This window comes from Garra rufa, chromosome 14 (assembly GCF_049309525.1).
Source record: "Garra rufa chromosome 14, GarRuf1.0, whole genome shotgun sequence".
Lineage (NCBI taxonomy): Eukaryota > Metazoa > Chordata > Actinopteri > Cypriniformes > Cyprinidae > Garra > Garra rufa.
The window spans coordinates 10,753,166-10,772,065 of NC_133374.1; the positions used below are offsets into that span (position 1 = coordinate 10,753,166).

Genomic DNA, 18,900 nt, shown 5'->3' on the forward strand with positions numbered 1-18,900 from the left:
CAGTATGAGTTTTTAGCTTTCTTCTTTCTTTCTTAGCTTTCTTGTCCTACATGTGACTGAGTTTGTGTTTTCAGGCTGGGGAGGTGGTTTACCTGGACCAGTGTCAGCAGAAGTGTCGGTGTGATCCAGGAAAGGGTCTCGCTTGTGAAAAAGCCAACTGTCCTAATGGCACAGAGTGTTTACTTACAGCGGGAATGTGGGGCTGCTTTTACGCAGGTTAAGATATACAAATAACAGGAATAATGCAAGTAATTAAAACATATGTAATATATTAATAAATGGCAGATTTTTGTTGTTTTTTTTCCCGCTGCTTCTGTCTACAGATCCATGTCGATACCACCATTGTTCAGATGGAGAGACATGCCGCTCTGAGCATGGCAATGCCGTGTGTGTGCCGCTATACAACAGTTCATGCTGGGCGTGGGGTGATCCGCACTACCACACCTTTGATGGCTACGACTATAACTTCCAGGGCACCTGTAGATATGTCTTGTCTAAGACCTGTGGGAATCTGAACAGTCTGGAGCCCTTCTCTGTAACTCAGAGCAATGAAAACCGTGGCAGCCTTGATGTGTCTTATGTGCGGGAGGTGGAAGTTACTGTATATGGCAGCACTTTTACCATGGTGAACCACCATACGGGACAGATCATGGTAATGATGTTTTTACCAATATTTTGAAGATACCAGGGTTGGGGTCAATCCTGGAATGAGCTCAACAATTCCAATTCAAAGAAGGAAATGGAATTGGAATTGGAATTCAACAACAATTACAGGAAACAGAGTTGGAATTGAATTGGAATTACAGGAAGTGGAATTCAATTCAGGGAAATTCCACTGAATTCCGTTTATTGCTGTTTCTGAGCATTTCTTTGGGATTACATTTAGAGACATAAATTTGCACTTTATTTATGATGCTTTACAAATACCAAGTATGAAATAGAGTTGATCAAATGCAAATATGAGAACTGTTCATTACGAATTAATAATTGAATGACAGTGGTGATAAGTTTCTGGATGTACTATACATTCAATATATGATAAGCACATAATATATGTCTCAACTCACAAAAAAAAGTCATGTTCATTCATGCATTTCATTCACTTTTTATTGCATCGAATTATCATCGTTTCCTGAAATTTGGCATGTGAAATGATCACGCTTAACATACTAAACATACAGTACTTTGTATTTCGTTTTTATGTTTGTTGTTTATGTGATTTACAATATTTAATGTACTATAAACTATTAAGCAAATCAAGTCAAATAATTTTATTTAGCAACTCAAGTGGAATTTAGTGGAATTTATTTGAATTCAATTCTGTTTCCTGGCATTCCAATTCAATTCCAATTCCATTTCCTGTCAGCTGCATGCAATTCCAATTCCAATTCCATTCCAGGAAGTGAATTGGAATTTACCATTCATTCTCAATTCAATTCATGAATGGCCCCAACCCTGGAAGATACATACTCACTCAGGGTCAACTACACTATCCCAGTATGATTTTTGTCTGATTATGTCTTTACAACAGTGCCTTTGTAAACAAATATATCATTTTCCTCTGTCAGGTGGATGGTTTGTGGTTTTATCTTCCTCATGATCATCATAATGGCCGTGTGAGGGTGAGACAGAGTGGCAATGTTGCTCTGTTGGAAACCAACTTTGGTCTGCGTGTCTCTTACATGTGGGGCTGGAGGGTTGACGTGCATCTGCCTAGTAGCTACTATGGAGTAGTGTGTGGCCTGTGTGGAAATTTTAACGGTAATGGTGGAGATGAGCTGAGAGACCCTGCTGGAAACCCTCTGCCAAGTGTGTACCAGTGGGCAAAGAGCTGGAGAGCAGAAGACAACAACTACCACTCCACATCTGCATGTCACGATGGTTGTGAGACCGACTGCCCTGTTTGCCCTCCTGAACTACGTGCGCTCTACGAAACAGACGCTTTCTGTGGTGTCCTGACATCTACGGGCCAGAATGTCTTTAGTGAATGTCACGCTAAAGTAAACCCACAGGCCTTCCAGCAAAGCTGTGCATATGATCTGTGCTTCAATAACGGAGACCGAAGACTTCTCTGTCAGGCTCTGGAGACTTACGTCTACCAGTGTCGTCAAGAAGGTGTCATTATTGCGGATTGGAGAGGGAGACTGAACTGCTGTAAGTTTGATTAAACTCTCATAGAACACATGTTTGTTTGCTTTGACTTAAAAGGGTTACTTAACCGAAAAATGCCAATTCTGTCAGTAATTATTCACCTTCATGTATTTCAAAATCCGTGAGAACTTTGCTTGTTTTCAGAACTGAAATTAAGATATTTTTGATGAAATACGAGCTTTTTGACCCTGTATAGACAGCTACGCAACTGACACGTTCAAGACCCAGAAAGTTAGTAAGGACATCGTTAAAATAGTCCATGTGACATCAGTGGTTCAACCGTAATATTATGAAGCTATGAGAATACTTTTTGTGTGCAAAGAAAACTTGATTCATCTCTTTGGAATGTTTCAGTTGCATTGCTGTCTATGCAGGGTCAGAAAGTTCTCGGATTTCATCACAAATTCTTAATTTGTGTTTTGAAGATGAACAAAGGTCTTACGGGTTTGGAATGGCATGAGTGGCATCCCTTTAACCATGAACCTCTTCTTATTCTTGAACAGCTATGAGCTGCCATCCCAACAGTCATTATGAGGCCTGTGCATCTCCGTGTCCAGCTACATGTCCGTACCCGAATCAGCAGCCAAACTGCACTGATACCTGCGTGGAAGCCTGTGTGTGTAACAGCGGATTTGTCCTCAGCGCTGGTACTTGTGTGCCCACCAATCAATGTGGCTGCTTCTACAAAGGCGCCTACTACCAACAAGGCCAAACTTTCTGGGCTGATGATCAGTGTCATCAGCTTTGCACGTGTGACCGTAACTTAAGCACCGTGGTGTGTCGTAATTCTTCCTGTGCTGTCGGTGAGAGCTGCTCGGTTGTTAATGGAAGCCGGAGCTGTCAGCCAGTGAGAAACCCTGCCATATGCAGAGGCTCAGCAGACCCACATTACCGCACATTTGATGGACTCCATTTTGACTTCCAAGGCACGTGCGTGTATCAGTTGGCAGCCCTGTGCATTGATAATACAAGTCTTGTACCTTTTAACGTGACTGTTAAAAATGATAATCGTTGGAGCAACACAGTGAGCTTCACTCACACTGTTAATGTGTCTGTGGGTGGATACACAATCACATTGACCAGAGAATATCCGTATCAAATACAGGTGAGTATAGTCACATGATATACAATAATAGGGTTGAGAACCATTCTTGTTCAGAATTAGTTCTATTTGAAAACACTAGTTTAGTTCAAATCCCCAAACAAATAAATCTGAGTTAGTTATTTTAGTGAATCAAATCTGTACTGAATGACCAGTGTAGTCCGATTTCCAAAAAATGACTGAGTTGGTTCTTTTTAGTCAATCAAATTATAATAACCAATGTAGTGTGATTTCCAAACCACTGTCTTTGAGTTGTTCTTTTTAGTAAATCAAATTCAAATGGAAAAAACAGTGTGATTCCCAAATAAATTACTCTGCATTTGTCCTTTTTAGTGATTTAAATCTATATTGAATGACCTATGTAGTCCAATTCCCAAATCAATGACTTTGAGTTGGTCTTTTTTTGTAAATCCAATCCGGGCGGAAAGTCTGATTTTTTTTTTTTTTTTTTTTTTTTTTTTAAAAAGGCTGAGTTTGTCCATTTTAGTGAATAAAATCCATACAGAATGAAGTCCAATTACCACAGAAATTACTGAGTTGGTTCTTTTTAGTGAATCAAATTATTATAGAATAGCCAGTGTAGTCCAATTCCCAAACCAATGACTCTGAGTTGGTTCTTTTAGTAAATCCAATCCAAACGGAAAGACCAGTATAGTCTGATTCCCAAATAAATGACTCTGAGTATGTCCTTTTTAGTGAATCAAATCTATATTGAATTATCTATGTAGTTCATATCCTAAACAAATGACTCTGATCTGATTATTTTTAGTGATTCAGATCCATACAACACACACAATATGATTCGATTCCTAAAAACAGAGGCTTTCATGAGTCTATTCTGTTCAGTGAATCAAAATCATGGATTGTGTGACCAATGCAGACCATATGATTCCCAAATGAGTAATTCCCAAATGAGCAACTCTAATGATTGATTGTTTCTTCTGAGTCTGCTTTTTTTAGTACAACTTTGCATCAAGTTGCACAGAGGACTACTATTAAATGAGCACTTTTGTAATAGTAACCAACTGTTTTTTTATTTTCTCTTTAGTTCGATGGCCAGCTAGCAGAACTTCCCTTTTGGCTTCAAGATGTATTTATAGTTTTCCGCAGCGGTAACATTGCTGTGGTGAAGACAAACTTTGGTCTCCAGGTGACTTTTGACTGGTCCAATGTGGTGACGGTCACTTTGCCTAGCAATTACAGCAGTGCAGTATGTGGACTTTGTGGAAACTACAACGGTGTTATTCATGACGACTTTACAATGCACAATGGTATGATGGCACCCAGTGCCAGTAGTCTGGGACAGAGCTGGCAGGTTGCTGCAACATCTGGCTGTTCCTCAGCTGGCTGTCTTGGTACTGGATGCTCAACCTGCACTGCAACCCAGAGGGAGAACGCCCAGCGCTATTGTGAGATCATAGCAAACCGGACTGGACCTTTCAGAGAATGTCACGCCCAGATTGATCCCAGATCTTACCTAGAGGATTGCATATTCGACACTTGCCAGTTCCAAGGACATCAGGTTGTGTTGTGCGACGCAGTAGCAGCCTACGCATCCGCATGTCAGAGTCAAAATGTCAGAGTTTACCCTTGGAGAAATGCCACTTTCTGCCGTAAGTAACTAACTGTTTTTTTTTTTTTGTTGTTTTGTTTTTTTATGAATCTTAATATTAGGGGTGGGCGATATGGCTAAAATATCTTTGTCTTGTTGGTTTTACTTTTTTGCAAGTTGTCTGAGCAGTATAGCCAAACTTAATTTCCCCATTTTAAAGCCTTACGAGGTAACAAAATATGAAGTAAAAAAGAAAGATTTTTAGGCCAAAGTGGGTGAAGATAAATATCTTTGTTATTATTTTATCTTTTTGTCATTAAAAAAGCAGCAGGTATATTTAGCAGTAGCAATCAAGAAATTGAATGAACAAATATATAAACAAAACACTATACTTCACTGTATAAAATATACATCGATTCTTATTAAAGCAACTGTATTTAAATTTTTTGGCAAAGACGATATTACAATATTTATTCAAAAGCAGATTGTGGAGACATATTAATCATTCACGATCGTAATTGTGATACAGCACACCTCTACTTCATATGTGTACATGTGTACCTGATGAAAGTAAAATAAAAAATGAAACCGTTTAATAACTCAACTTGAATCACTTTTACTCTTGTTAGACAAAATTACTGCCAAACATTTTTGTTAAAAAAAAATGTTGTCGACTAACAAAAGAAATTATAGAAGTTAATACTTTAATTTACCAAGGATGCTTTAAATTGATCAAAAGGGATGATAAAGACATTTATAATATTACAAAAGATTTCTATTTCAGATAAATGCTGTTCTTCTTCTGAACATTCTATTCATCAAAGAAACCTGAAATAAAAATGTACTCAGCTGTTTTCAACATAATATTAATAATAAATGTTTTTGAGCAGCAAATCAGAATATTAGAATAGTTTCTGAAGGATCATGTGACTGGAGTAATGATGCTTTGAAATCACAGGAATGAATTACATTATAAAATAAATTTAAATAGAAAACGGTTAATTTAAATATTACAAATATTTCAAACATGTACTGTTTTGCTGTACTTTGGATCAAATAAATGCAGGCTTAGCAGAAGAGACTTCTTTAAAAAATAAAAAATAAAAACCTTACTGTTCAACAACACTGTTAAAAAGACAAAAACTGACTGAAATGAAAATGAACACTCTCCGATCTGTCTTTTACAGCGCAGTCCTGCCCACCAAACAGCCACTACAACCCCTGTGCTCCAGGCTGTACGGAGACCTGCGTCAATACCACTGTGTTCAACTGCAGTAGACCCTGCGCTGAGGCTTGCCAGTGTGATCAGGGTTACATCTTGAGTGGCCAAACCTGTGTGCCACAAGCAGAATGTGGCTGCTTCTATCATGGGCGCTATTACAAGAAACACCAGATGTTTTACATCCACAACCAGTGCTTAGAGCGCTGCGTGTGTGGAGACAATGGAGCGGTTTCCTGTCAGGCTTCAAGATGTGGTCCAGGGGAAGCTTGCAGGGTGGAGAAAGGAGTATTAGGATGCCACCCTGTCAGTTACGGAAGATGCATGGCCACTGGTGACCCTCACTATTTGTCTTTCGATGGCCGGTGGTTTGATTTTCAAGGCGCATGTGTTTATACGCTCGCTAAGGTATGTGATCGGGCCGAAGGACAGCTGATGAATTTTTCTGTGGACACACAGAATGAGCCGATTGGAGGCGGAAGGGTTTCTATCATCAAGAACTTGACTGTGACTGTCTACAACCTGACAATTGGCATGAGACGAGGTGAACGCGGGAGAGTAATCGTAAGTCTTCATCTAGTTTGGCCTCAAAAATATTTATACAGCAGGGATGCATTGAAATGGTAAAAATTGACTAAGTGTGATGTTCTTATAAAAGGTTTAAATTTCAGATAAATTCTGTTCCTGGAAAAAGAATTACCGTTTCCACAGAAATATTAAGCAGTACTGTTTTCAACATTGCTAATATAAGAAATGGTTTTGACAGCAAGGGAAAAAAAATTATATTTTAAAACATATATAAAATAGAAAACCTGTTTTAATTTGTAAAAAACTGCAACATTGATTATATATAAAATGCATTTTTAGTAGCAAATCAGCATATTATAAAAAAAGGAAAAATGTACATTTTAAAATATATTAAAATAGAAAAACTATTTAAATTTTGTAAAAAATTGTGTGCGACACTAATAATATAAGAAATGCCTCTTTAGTAGCAAATCAGCATATTAAAAAGGTAAAATGTGCATTTTAAAATATATTAAAATAGAAAAACTATTTTAATTTTGTACAAAATTGTGTGCAACACTAATAATATAAGAAATGCCTCTTTAGTAGCAAATCAGCATATTAAAAAGGTAAAATGTGCATTTTAAAATATATTAAAATAGAAAAACTATTTTAATTTTGTCCAAAACAGTTTGCAACACTGATAATATAAGAAATGCTTCTTTAGCAGCAATTTAGCATATTATAAAAAGAAAAAAATTTACATTTTGAAATATACTCAAAATAAACAATTATTTCAAATAGTAAAAAAGTAGCAAATTGGCATTTTATAAAAAAGGAAAAATGTACATTTTAAAATATATTAAGATAGAAAAACTATTTTAATAAAAAAAAATGTTTGCAACACTGATAAAATAAGAAATGCTTCTTTAGTAGCTAATTAGCATATTATAAAAAAGGTGTTTTGTAATATTTATATTTAAAATATACTCAAGTAGAAAATAATTTCAAACTGTAAAAAAAAAGTAGCAAATCAGCATTTTATAAAAAAGGAAAAACTTACATTTTAAAATTTATTCAAATAGAAAAAATATTTAAAATTGTAAAAGGATTTCACAGTATTACGGTTTTTACTGTGTTTTTGATCAAATGCAGCCTTGGTGAGCATAAAAATGCTTTTTCTTTTCAAAAACATTTAAAAAATTAAATACAGACACAATCAAATGTTTACTGACCCCAGACTTCTGAATAGCAGTTGTTACATATTTTTAAAATAACACTTATATATAAAAATGAAACAAAAAAAACAGCCATGAGGGTCAATTTTTTGAATTTCTGAATAAATAAGCTTTACACTGATGTATGGTTTGTTAGCACAATATTTGTTTTTTAAACATTTTTAAAACATCTGGAAACTGAAGGTGCAAAAAAATCTAAATATTAAGAAAATTGTCTTTTAAGTTGTGCAAATGAAGTTCTAAGCAATGCATATTACTAATCAAAAATTAAGATTTCATACATTTATGGTAGGAAATTTTCGAAATATCTTCATGGGACATGATCTTTATTTAATATCCTAATGAATTTTGGCATAAAAGAAAAATCTATAATTTTGACCAATACAATGTATTTTTGGCTATTGCTACAAATATACCCATGCCACTTAAGACTGGTTTTGTGTTCCAGGGTCACAAATGACCAATATGAAAGAATAGAACAATAAATAAAAGAAGGTTTTTTTAATGCAAGTAAAATATTATGTTGAAATCATATTTGCTGTTGTTTCTCCTTCACAGGTGAACAATGAATTTGTCACCCTCCCTTCATCTTTTGGCCAACAAGTCACCATTAACCAGGTTGGTTACAATGTCGAAGTACAAACCGACTTTGGCTTGAGAGTTCTGTATGACACCTTTTACCACGCAGAAGTCCATGTACCTTCCAACTATCAAGGTCGCATGTGTGGTCTGTGTGGCAACTACAATGGCAACAAAACAGATGACTTCTTGTTGCCCAATGGCACACAAAGCACCAGTGCAGATGCATTCGGACAGGCGTGGGCATTGCCAGCAACTGGTGTTCAGTGCGGAGGTCAGAGTTCCCCACAGCAGTGCGATCAGACCAAAACCGAGAGGTACCGTAGCGGTGATGCCTGTGGCCTTATGGCAGCAGCCGCTGGTCCCTTCAGTGCCTGTCATGGTGTGGTCAAACCTGACCAATATGTGATTAACTGTGTATTTGACCTGTGTGTTACGGATGGAGACAGAGCAATGCTGTGTGAAAATCTTAAGGCTTATGCCATCATCTGCCAACAAGCCGGGATACAAATCATGCCATGGAGGAACAGTTCATTCTGTCGTAAGTTTGTAAAGCTATATCTCTAAATCTTATGTGTCATCATCAATCATTTTGTTTAACATATACACTGGTGACCAGAAGATTGTAATAATTCAGATTTTTAAAGAGCAGGTTGTATGGTTTCTTTAATGTGTCTTAATATTATGTTGAAGTCATTTACAACAGGTTTAAATGCAAGTTCAGAAAACATCGTAATTTTCTCAGAATATACATTTATACATATTTGTCAATGATTTCGAATCCTACTCTGCTCTAATTGGTCAGCTTGAGCAAGTTAGCAAGCGCTACCATCTGTGTTGCCAAGTCTGTGGTTGTTTTTGATGTCCGCAGCTTGAAGCGACTGCAATAACATCATATTTAGCTCCTGGAATGCAAATTTACCAAGGGAACCCCAAAAAAAAGCATGTAATGGAATTTTTAATTAGGGACCCCCCTCAAAATGCAACTGGGCTAGTTTTGAGTAGCAATTGGGTGGGTTTTTCTGAAAACCTGGCAACCCTGAGCACCTTTACACAAAACAATAATATAGTGCTCCTATCCATTTTGCTAAAATAATGACACAAAAACATTTTGTTTAACAGTTATATATCGTAATAACGTGGTTTACCTGGAAACATAAAGCTGCACTAGGTACTACATCACATATTAGCACAAAAAAAATGGATATTTTGAGCACTCACTTGAAAATGTACACATAACGTACCAGTCGTACTTACAGGTTGTGGTTCAGAGACGCTTGTTAGTCCAATATAGAAGATTAGAAGCCAAAGAAGATAAAAGTCAAGATCAGAGAAGCAGTCCTCTGTAAAATGACCAGCACACAACAAAAGGTTTGAATTGTATTGCTGTGGTATCATGGAAAAATATATATTTTAACCACCGATTCTTCACATAATCATCTATCGGCAATGAAGACAAAACAAACTTAATACAGCATCTTTATGTATAATGCACTTTTTTGATTAACTTTGCAGACTGTTCATATTGAAGGATAGCTGACAAACTGCAAGAAAGATCTTTTTCAAAAACCCATATGACCTGCTCTTTAAATTGTTTTGTGTCTCATGTTTATCCAGACTGCATTTATTTAATCAAAAATCTAAACTGTAAACTTAAATACTGTGAAATGTTATTTTGAATATATTTTAAAAAGTAATTTATTCTGCAAAGCTGATTTTTCAGCAGCCATTACTCCAGTGTCACATCATCTTTCAGAAATCATTTTAATATGCTGATTTAATGCATTTAGCATCATATTGCTGCCTAATCATTTTGGAAACCATGATATATATATTTTTTGCATTCTTTGTTTTAAAGTATTAGTTCATTTCCAGAATTAAAATGACCTGATAATTTACTCACCCCCATGTCATCCAAGATTCAAGTCTATCTTTCTACAGCCGGAAAGAAATTAAGGTTTTTGAGGAAAACATTTCAGGATTTTTTTTCCATATATTCGACTTCAACAGGGATTAATGGTTTTGAAGGTCCAAATTGCAGTTTCAGTGCAGCTTCAAAGGGCTCTACACAATCTAGTCTTATCTAGCGAAGCGATCAGCCATTTTCTAAAAAAAAAAAAAAAAAACATATTTAATTATATATACTTTTTAATCACAAATGCTCATCTTGCTAAACTCTCTCATTTTGCATTTAACTGTCTTTGCTTGTTCGCTTTGTAAACATTGGGTCAGTACTTCTGCTATGTCACACCATGATTATAATGCGTGAGTTTGAGCTAATGCAAGATGAGCATTTGTGGTTAAAAAGTATATACATTTTCATTTTTTCTAGAAAATGACAAATCGTTTTGCTAGATAAGACCCTTATTCCTCGGCTCAAATTATGTAGAGCCTTTTGAAGCTGCATTGAAACTGCAGTTTGGACCTTCATCCCGTTGGTCACCATTGAAGTCCACTATATGAAAAAAAATCCTGGAATGTTTTCCTCAAAAACCTTAATTTCTTTTCGACTGAACAAATCATTTAACAGAAAGTTTCCTGAACAGCATTTATTTGAAATATAATTGTTTGTAACATTATAAATGTCTTTACTGTCAGTTTTGATCATTTTAATACATCTTAGCTGAATTACAGTACTAGTTTATTTTGAAATCTAAAAATGGAAAATATTTGAAATACATAAAATGTAATAAAATAGAAAAGCTATTTAAAACTTACTGCTTTTACTGTGTTTTTAATTAAATGAATGGAGATTTGAAAACAATAAAAGACCTCAAACTTTTAAATAGCTGTGTATAACCTCAGTCAAACGAAAAATTATTCAGACACCAGATATAATTTTTCATATTTTTTTACTAGTGGGTGCAGGACACTATAGTTCATTAATGTAAGTGCGGATAGCAAAATAAAATAAACTGTGACATATTATACCCAAAAATTCTTCATACTGTGGACTACTAGTAAAATTGATTAAAAAAAATTGGGACATTTGACCTGACCATGTTTTGTTGCATAGCTTTCTGTCAAAGTTATCTGACATTATCAAGATGAATTTGATCTTACACAGTTTAACTCTTGAGTTCTTGTCATATTTTATTACCATTATCTAAACAATAGCAAATAAACTGATAATGTAAGAAATGTTTAAGGTGTCCGAATACATTTTGGTTTGACTATATACATGTTATTTTAAATGGTTTTTTTTGTATTCCCTTTTTTTAAGCGATGAACTGTCCAGCTAACAGTCACTATGCACAGTGCTCTAATAACTGTGCCAACACCTGTGCCAGTCTTAGCGGCTCCGTTAACAACTGCCCAGATATTTGCATGGAAGGCTGTCAGTGTGACAAAGGTTGGCTCTCAGATGGTGTCACATGTGTCCCTGTGGGAGACTGCGGATGTATCTATAATGGCAAATACCTAAAGGTGAGATTTAAAGGGATAGTTCATCCAAAATCCAAAAACAATGTCATTACCACCTTTCTGGGCCTTGCTGTCTATGCAGGGTCAGAAAGCCCTAAGATTTCATCAAAAATATCTTAATTTGTGTTCCAAAGATGAACGAAAGTCTTACAGGTTTGGGACAACATGAGAGAATTTTTCATTTTCAGCTTTTGATACATAAAGTGATTGTTACTGTTACTGATAATAGCTTCTAATGTACTTTTCAGAGCTGCTTGTCCTTAGATTTATGGATAAGCAATTATGATTTCAGTCATTAGAAACTCTACTCTTTCCACTTAGGTTGGCGAAGTCTTAATGACGGACACCTGTGACAGGAAGTGTGTGTGTCGTACCGCTGGGCTGCTGGAGTGTGCAAACCAAACCTGTGCCAGAGGAGAGATATGTGAGGTTCAGAATGGCCAACGAGGTTGTTACGTTAAGCAAGGCCACTGCGTATTTGATGCCAGTGACAAGTTGTGGTCCTTTGATGGTGTGATGGGGACAGTGAGGCGGCCGGCCGCTTTTCAAATGGCTTTCTTATGTGACCAACAGTCCCGTGACTGGTTCCGTGTGGTGTTGCATATACACGCATGTGCCAGGAATAATTCTGGTAATGTGACAATGGTCCACGTCTTCTTCCAGGACATGATCATTACCGTCAGCAATCGGTGGCACAGCTGGGTCAGTGAAAAAAAAAAAATGTGTTTGTTTGTTTTCTACACATCAACTATGGTTTTAGAATTTGAGAACGGATTTTGTTTCTCATTCTCTTAACAGGTGAATGGAAAGAAGGTCTCATATCCCTTTATGCGAGGGGATGTGTCAGTCTCATACACAAATGAGGCTGTGGTCATTGAGAAGGTGTCTACTATGAGACTGACCTACTCTGTCACTGGAGAGGTCGTGTTATCCGTAAGCACAGTCCTGAAAAACCAAGTCTGTGGTGCCTGTGGCAACTTTAATGGAGTCACTGCAGATGATCTGACAACTTCTGATGGGAGGAACTCCACTATGATGTCTCTAGTTGCTTCATCCTGGCAGGCTGAAGACTTCTTTACATGGTAAGTTATTTTATACAGATTATACAGGATACACTGTAATGCCTTCATTATACGGATATTGAAAGATAAATCACATTTGTGCATTCTGCAGTGTTAACCTATATCCTATATGCTTTTATTCCAGTGATGTGTAACAAAACTGGGAGGAAGATTTTGCTACTACAGAGATTTCTATCTAGGAATTGTAAATTGTATTTAATTGCACTTTGGGGTTTAGAATGACGCTTTGGTATAAAACGAATGATTTCATGCATACATACGTATGCTTTTAGTCTGATCTTATTACTGCACTTTTATGATTTGAGATTATGCACATTAAAATACACATCTGAAATCTACCTGCAAATGGTCAACTGTTGTTTTTCATTCTTTTTTGGTTTACAATTAATTAGACATGTACACAACTCCCCAGTAGATGGCAGCAAACACAAATTCCTTATTTGAACGTCCTTGTTTTCAAAATGCCTCTCTCCTTGCAATCTGCGTCAGACGTAGTGTATTTAAAATGATTAAAACCTGTCTTTCAGCCTATTAATAACTTATTTAACAACTTATTTAATAGTCATGAGGAAATGTCTGCGCCATAATTTCGGCGTTTACTCTAATGATGTTGCTATGTTTTTACGCGTCAATGCGGAACTAGTTTATGAAATCTGACATAGCCTATTACATAAATACATTTAAATGCGCAGAGAATCAGAGTCAGACTCAGTGAATGAAAAACTTTGTTTTTGTCATGTTGTCTTCGTTTTCAAGTAAATGCTGACACACGATTTATAAATACTGGATCTAAAGTGTCTGTATTTTTTATTAAATCGACAGATAAATATCCAGTTAATGTGAGCAATATGTAGAATTTATGCTTCCCATTTATGCGTCTTCCACCTAAAACACTGTAGTAGTGCAAAAGTCAAAAAACACCCTTGCTTCGCATATACACGATATACACAGTTGGTTTTGTCTCAATCAAACGTAGAAATGAATTCAAAATTGATTAATATTTAATGTTTAATAAAATGCACAATAACTAGCTAAGATGCTACATTAAATAATAGCATTAATGTACAGGGTGTCCGCAGATCCTTAAAAAGTCTTAAATAATGTTTTCCTAATAAAAGGCCTTAAAAAGTCTTAATTTCTTAAATTCAGATTCGATTGGTCTTAAATAGTTTTGGTCACGTTTTCTAATGGACTGAAGTCCCCCCTGCGGTAGTTACTGCATCTTCAGACAGATTCGCAGTAGCAGAATACAGGTCAACTTACCTTTTTTCTATATGTAATGTTCTCAATAATAATAATAATAATAAATATAGGTCGAGCTTGCTGATCACCAGCCTTCGAGATGGTTTAAAAAATGTTTTACCTGCCCGACCGGACAAACAGCCAGATTAAAACTGAAGTGACAAAAATAACCATCGAAGCGGAAGAAAGATTCTTCCTGTTTTAATAGATTTCAAAGGTGATGCAAAAAAAAAAAAAAAAAAAAAAAAAATAATAGGCCTTGCATATTTAAGTATGTAAAAGCTGATGAAAAAATTGCTTCAGAATAAATTGTTTACACCACCAAAAATCTCTAAGTGGTACTTTTATGGGGATATTTTGTGTGCAATAGTATCTGCTGATATGAAGTTCACTGTATATCATAGTAATAAATATAATTCATGACAGCCATGACATTTTGTTTACTTTTACGTTAAAAAGAACATGTATGTAATATAATGTGTATTTCCATTACAGGTTTAGATCTTAAATGTAGGTGGTATTAAACTGATCTTAAAGTCTTAAAAAAGGTCTTAAATTTCATTTGTTCATATCTGCAGAAACCCTGAATGTATAAAATATACTGTAACATGACAATAGCTAATTACATGCTAATTAATGTACAGTCAGACGTACATAATCCAATTATTATACGGATACTTGCCAAACAAATGAATTAAACACACTACCCTTCAAAAGATTTTGAAAAAGTCTTAAAGTCTGTTCAAGGCGGCATTCATTTGCTCACAAATACAGTAAAAACAGTAATATTGTAAAATATGTTTTAGAAGTTAATTTAAAAGTATGATTTTTAAAAATGTAAAAGTTTTCAATTTTAAAATTGATTTATTCCTGTAATGCAAAGCTGTATTTTCAGCATCATTACTACGTTCTTTAGTGTAATTATCCTTCAGATATCATTCTAATATGCTGAATTTCTGAGTAAGTATAGGCTATTGTTTGAGTGTTGAGTGTGACCAGTTGTTTAAAAGCGTTGTAAAATAGCGTTGTTCAAGTAAAAATTTCTTTTTAAACGTGACTGCTCTTTTTGTCATTGTTCAAAAAAACGAGTTGGTGACTTGACCACAAACCACAAGCTTCCTTCCCATGAGATATATCTCAAGTAAACAAGTAAAATGAGTTACTGTGAGGATACCAACCTCATGTTCATCTCGTTGCAAAATAGTCTTTCGATTTTCTTCTCCACTTCCATTTATGGGCTTCAAATTCTAAGATGGACACAGCTTTTTACATTGCAAGTATTCTATGTTAAATATGAGACTCCTGGCAAAAGACTAATAATATGAGCTTGTTCGTTTCATTTTCAGACAATTTGGAATATTCAGTGACACCACATGAGATAAATGCGCCGATCACTCTAAATATGGAAAGAAATGACTCTCTTCAGGTGGTAAAGATTTCATCATTACATCATTAGCCAGTGGATTTTAATAAATGATTCAATTCATTTTATAGCCTTTCTTGGTCACATTTCATTGCTTTATAAGTAGGGTTGGTCGAGAACCGGTTCCAAATTTCCAATAACTGGGTATTCGATAAGACATGCATTTCGATTCCTCTTAATTCATGCGTTCGCATTTTAATGTGATTTTTAAACTATTTATTTGCAGGGAGGAAAATAACTTGCACACTGATTCCGTGAAGTGAGTGTAACCCTTCACACCCGGGTCCCACCGCACCCGCTCCGAGCGGGTCTCGAATCCGGGTCTCCGGCACGGGAGACGGACGCACTAACAAGGAGGCTAAAGGCTGCAACCCCTAGCGGCACTCGCCAGTGCGTCTCTTGAGATCGGGGAGTGAGGTTTACCTGCACAGCACCTACTAGCTTACATGAGCACGGAGCAGTTCCAGACCTGTATCCGTTCTCAAACAGTTGCATACTTTTCCACTACCGAAAAGGTTGTTCCGGCCGGAACTGATTTCTCTCTCACATTTATTGACCTTTATGCACAAAATACGTCAGCATATCCTCATAAACACAGCGTTTTTTTTCTTGAGTGAATGTAAACAGATGAGAAAGAAAACGCATGTGTGACAGTATTTTTAGATCTGTGTTAAAAAGACAGCCATCTAATAAACGTGCCGCCTGTCATTAATGTTAATCAAAGAACAAAAGAAAATCATTAACTGACTGAATATCTTTTATAAATTTAACAAAGATTAATCAATATTTTATTTATGAAGGAAAACTATTCAGTGTTTTGAAACTTTTAATTTCAATTTCTGTACCTGACATATGTTCGGTTTTATTTATTTGTGCTATTGCTAATTGATTTGTTTGTTCCTATTTTATTACAAACATTAGCCTACATTTTCAAACATTTTTTGGTAAAACAATAGGCAAAAGACAGAATATGTTTAACAAATGTTTGACGCAAAACTTTGTAGGCTAATGGCCTTTTTTTATCTTATTGGAATCGGAATTGGCAATCGATAAGAATCAGAACTGGAATGAGAATCGATAAAATTCAAACAATACCCAATCCTATTTATAAGTAGCCTAATAGTTCAGGTGTGTTCCAGTTTGTGTACTTGTGCACTAGTCTAAGCCATTTTGTAGTAAGAATAGTGTGAGTTGACAATTTCAACAAAAAAGTGCACTTAAGAAAAAAAAAGTGTGAACTGTGTGTGAAACTGTCATGCTTTCATTAAGTAGCTAACAGCATGGGGCAACATGACTTGAAGCCTTTTACACTACGGTTAAATTAGTGCTTTGTATAAGTGCATGTGTAAAGTGTCATTTTGGACAAATTTTGAGTCCAAAAAATAACTTTTTTTTTTTTTATTTAGTTCATCAGAACATATCAGACTCAGTAGCAGCTCCCAGTTTGACTTGTGATAGTCATTCTTTAGATATCCCACCATACTTTAAAGACAATTCTCTTCATGCTCCCAGGTAAGAACCTTGACACAACCTACAGTGACAATAATACATTGCATACTATTTTCACATTTACAAATATATACAGGGATTGAAATGAACTTTTTCACTCACCAGCCAATTTGGCTACTAAATTTTTAGTTACTGGCCATTTGTAAATTCTACTAACCAAAAAGCAAAAAATAACAAAACAGCATGAGGCTGTCTGACTGGATGTGACAAAGTAACTGTTGCAAATCATTTTGTCAATACTAGGGGTGTGTGATATTGACAAGAATAATAATATATAATATAATAACAATAATATATAATATAATAATATATATTTTTACACACACACACATATATATATATATATATATATATATATATATACACTGCTCAAATAAAGGGAACACTTAAACAACACAATGTAACTCCAAGTCAATCTCACTTCTGTGACATCAAACTGGGCACTTAGGAAGCAACACTGATTGACAATCAATTTCACATGCTGTTGTGCAAATGGAATAGACAACAGGTGGAAATTATAGCCAATTAGCAAGACACCCCCAATAAAGGAGTGGTTCTGCAGGTGGTGACCACAGTCCACAGTTCTCAGTTCCTATGCTTTCTGGCTGATGTTTTGGTCACTTTTGAATGCTGGCGGTGCTTTCACTCTAGTGGTAGCATGAGACGGAGTCTATAACCCACACAAGTGGCTCAGGTAGTGCAGCTCATCCAGGATGGCACATCAATGTGAGCTGTGGCAAGAAGGTTTGCTCTGTCTGTCAGCATAGTGTCCAGAGCATGGAGGCTCTACCAGGAGATGTGGAGGAGGCCGTAGGAGGGCAACAACCCAGCAGCAGGACCGCTACCTCCGCATTTGTGCAAGGAGGAACACTGCCAGAGCCCTGCAAAATGACCTCCAGCAGGCCACAAATGTGCATGCGTCTGCTCAAATGGTCAGAAACAGACTCCATGAGGGTGGTATGAGGGCCTGACGTCCACAGGTGGGGGTTGTGCTTACAGCCCAACAATATATATATATATATATATATATATTTTTTTTTTCACATATATTTTTTCACATTTTTTTATTCACATACATATTTACACATACACACATATTTTCACATACATACCCAACTAAGTATTGAGTACTGTACATACTCATACTTTTCATGTGCATACTTTTCAGTTGGCTAAGATTTCTTTCTTTGTATTGGTCTTAATCAATATTCTAATTCAAAATTCAAAGAAATAAACACTTGAAATATATCAGTCTGTGTGGAATGAATGTATCAGTCATTCTTGAGACATGGGACAAAACATGTCCACCAATTATAACTGCTATTAGTTTTAAAAATAAAACATATTTTCAATTGTAAATGCTATGGGGATTAATAATAGAAAGTATTTAACACAATTATCCCCTTCAATTTAATTTGCTCATTATTATGTGAAATCTATGACACTTATTGTCTTCTCACTACATCTAAAACTGTGTGTCCACAGAGAAGGGTTTATTCAGTCATATGCTATAAAATGGATTAAAAAAAAAATTTAATGATGAAAAAGACCTTGTTTTATCAAAGGCAACACTTAATAATATCTCATATTAAAGCAAGGTTGTTTTTCAGTCAGACATGTGTGTTTAATAAGGTTTCGAAGGTGTGTCCTCACTTTTTGTCAACACCGTCAGACATTACTTAAAATGTAATAAAATCAGGGAATATCAGGGGCTATCACTCTAAAAGGACCCCCTTGCCACAGTCCTCTTCTGCAGAGTACATCAATGTCACACAGGCTCTGCTAAGTTTTATAGTTTTAGAATATTTTAATTCTAATGTTAATATTTTGTGTGTCACAACTATGATATGTCAACACCAAACATCCAATTTGT

The 18,900-nt window shown here is 35.7% G+C and overlaps 1 protein-coding gene across 1 annotated transcript in view; it reads left to right on the top strand.

Moving 5' to 3' along the window:
- The window catches only part of fcgbp (Fc gamma binding protein), a 37,010-nt gene extending 19,020 nt beyond the window's left edge, over positions 1-17,990 (top strand). The window contains exons 12-22 of the mRNA XM_073818359.1: positions 75-216; positions 324-652; positions 1,569-2,154; positions 2,655-3,265; positions 4,302-4,866; positions 5,993-6,588; positions 8,328-8,889; positions 11,572-11,774; positions 12,093-12,473; positions 12,570-12,853; positions 17,714-17,990. Coding sequence (XP_073674460.1) covers positions 75-216; positions 324-652; positions 1,569-2,154; positions 2,655-3,265; positions 4,302-4,866; positions 5,993-6,588; positions 8,328-8,889; positions 11,572-11,774; positions 12,093-12,473; positions 12,570-12,853; positions 17,714-17,990 — 4,536 coding nt within the window. The remainder of the gene's footprint in view (positions 1-74; positions 217-323; positions 653-1,568; positions 2,155-2,654; positions 3,266-4,301; positions 4,867-5,992; positions 6,589-8,327; positions 8,890-11,571; positions 11,775-12,092; positions 12,474-12,569; positions 12,854-17,713) is intronic.
- Positions 17,991-18,900: the final 910 nt, after the last annotated feature.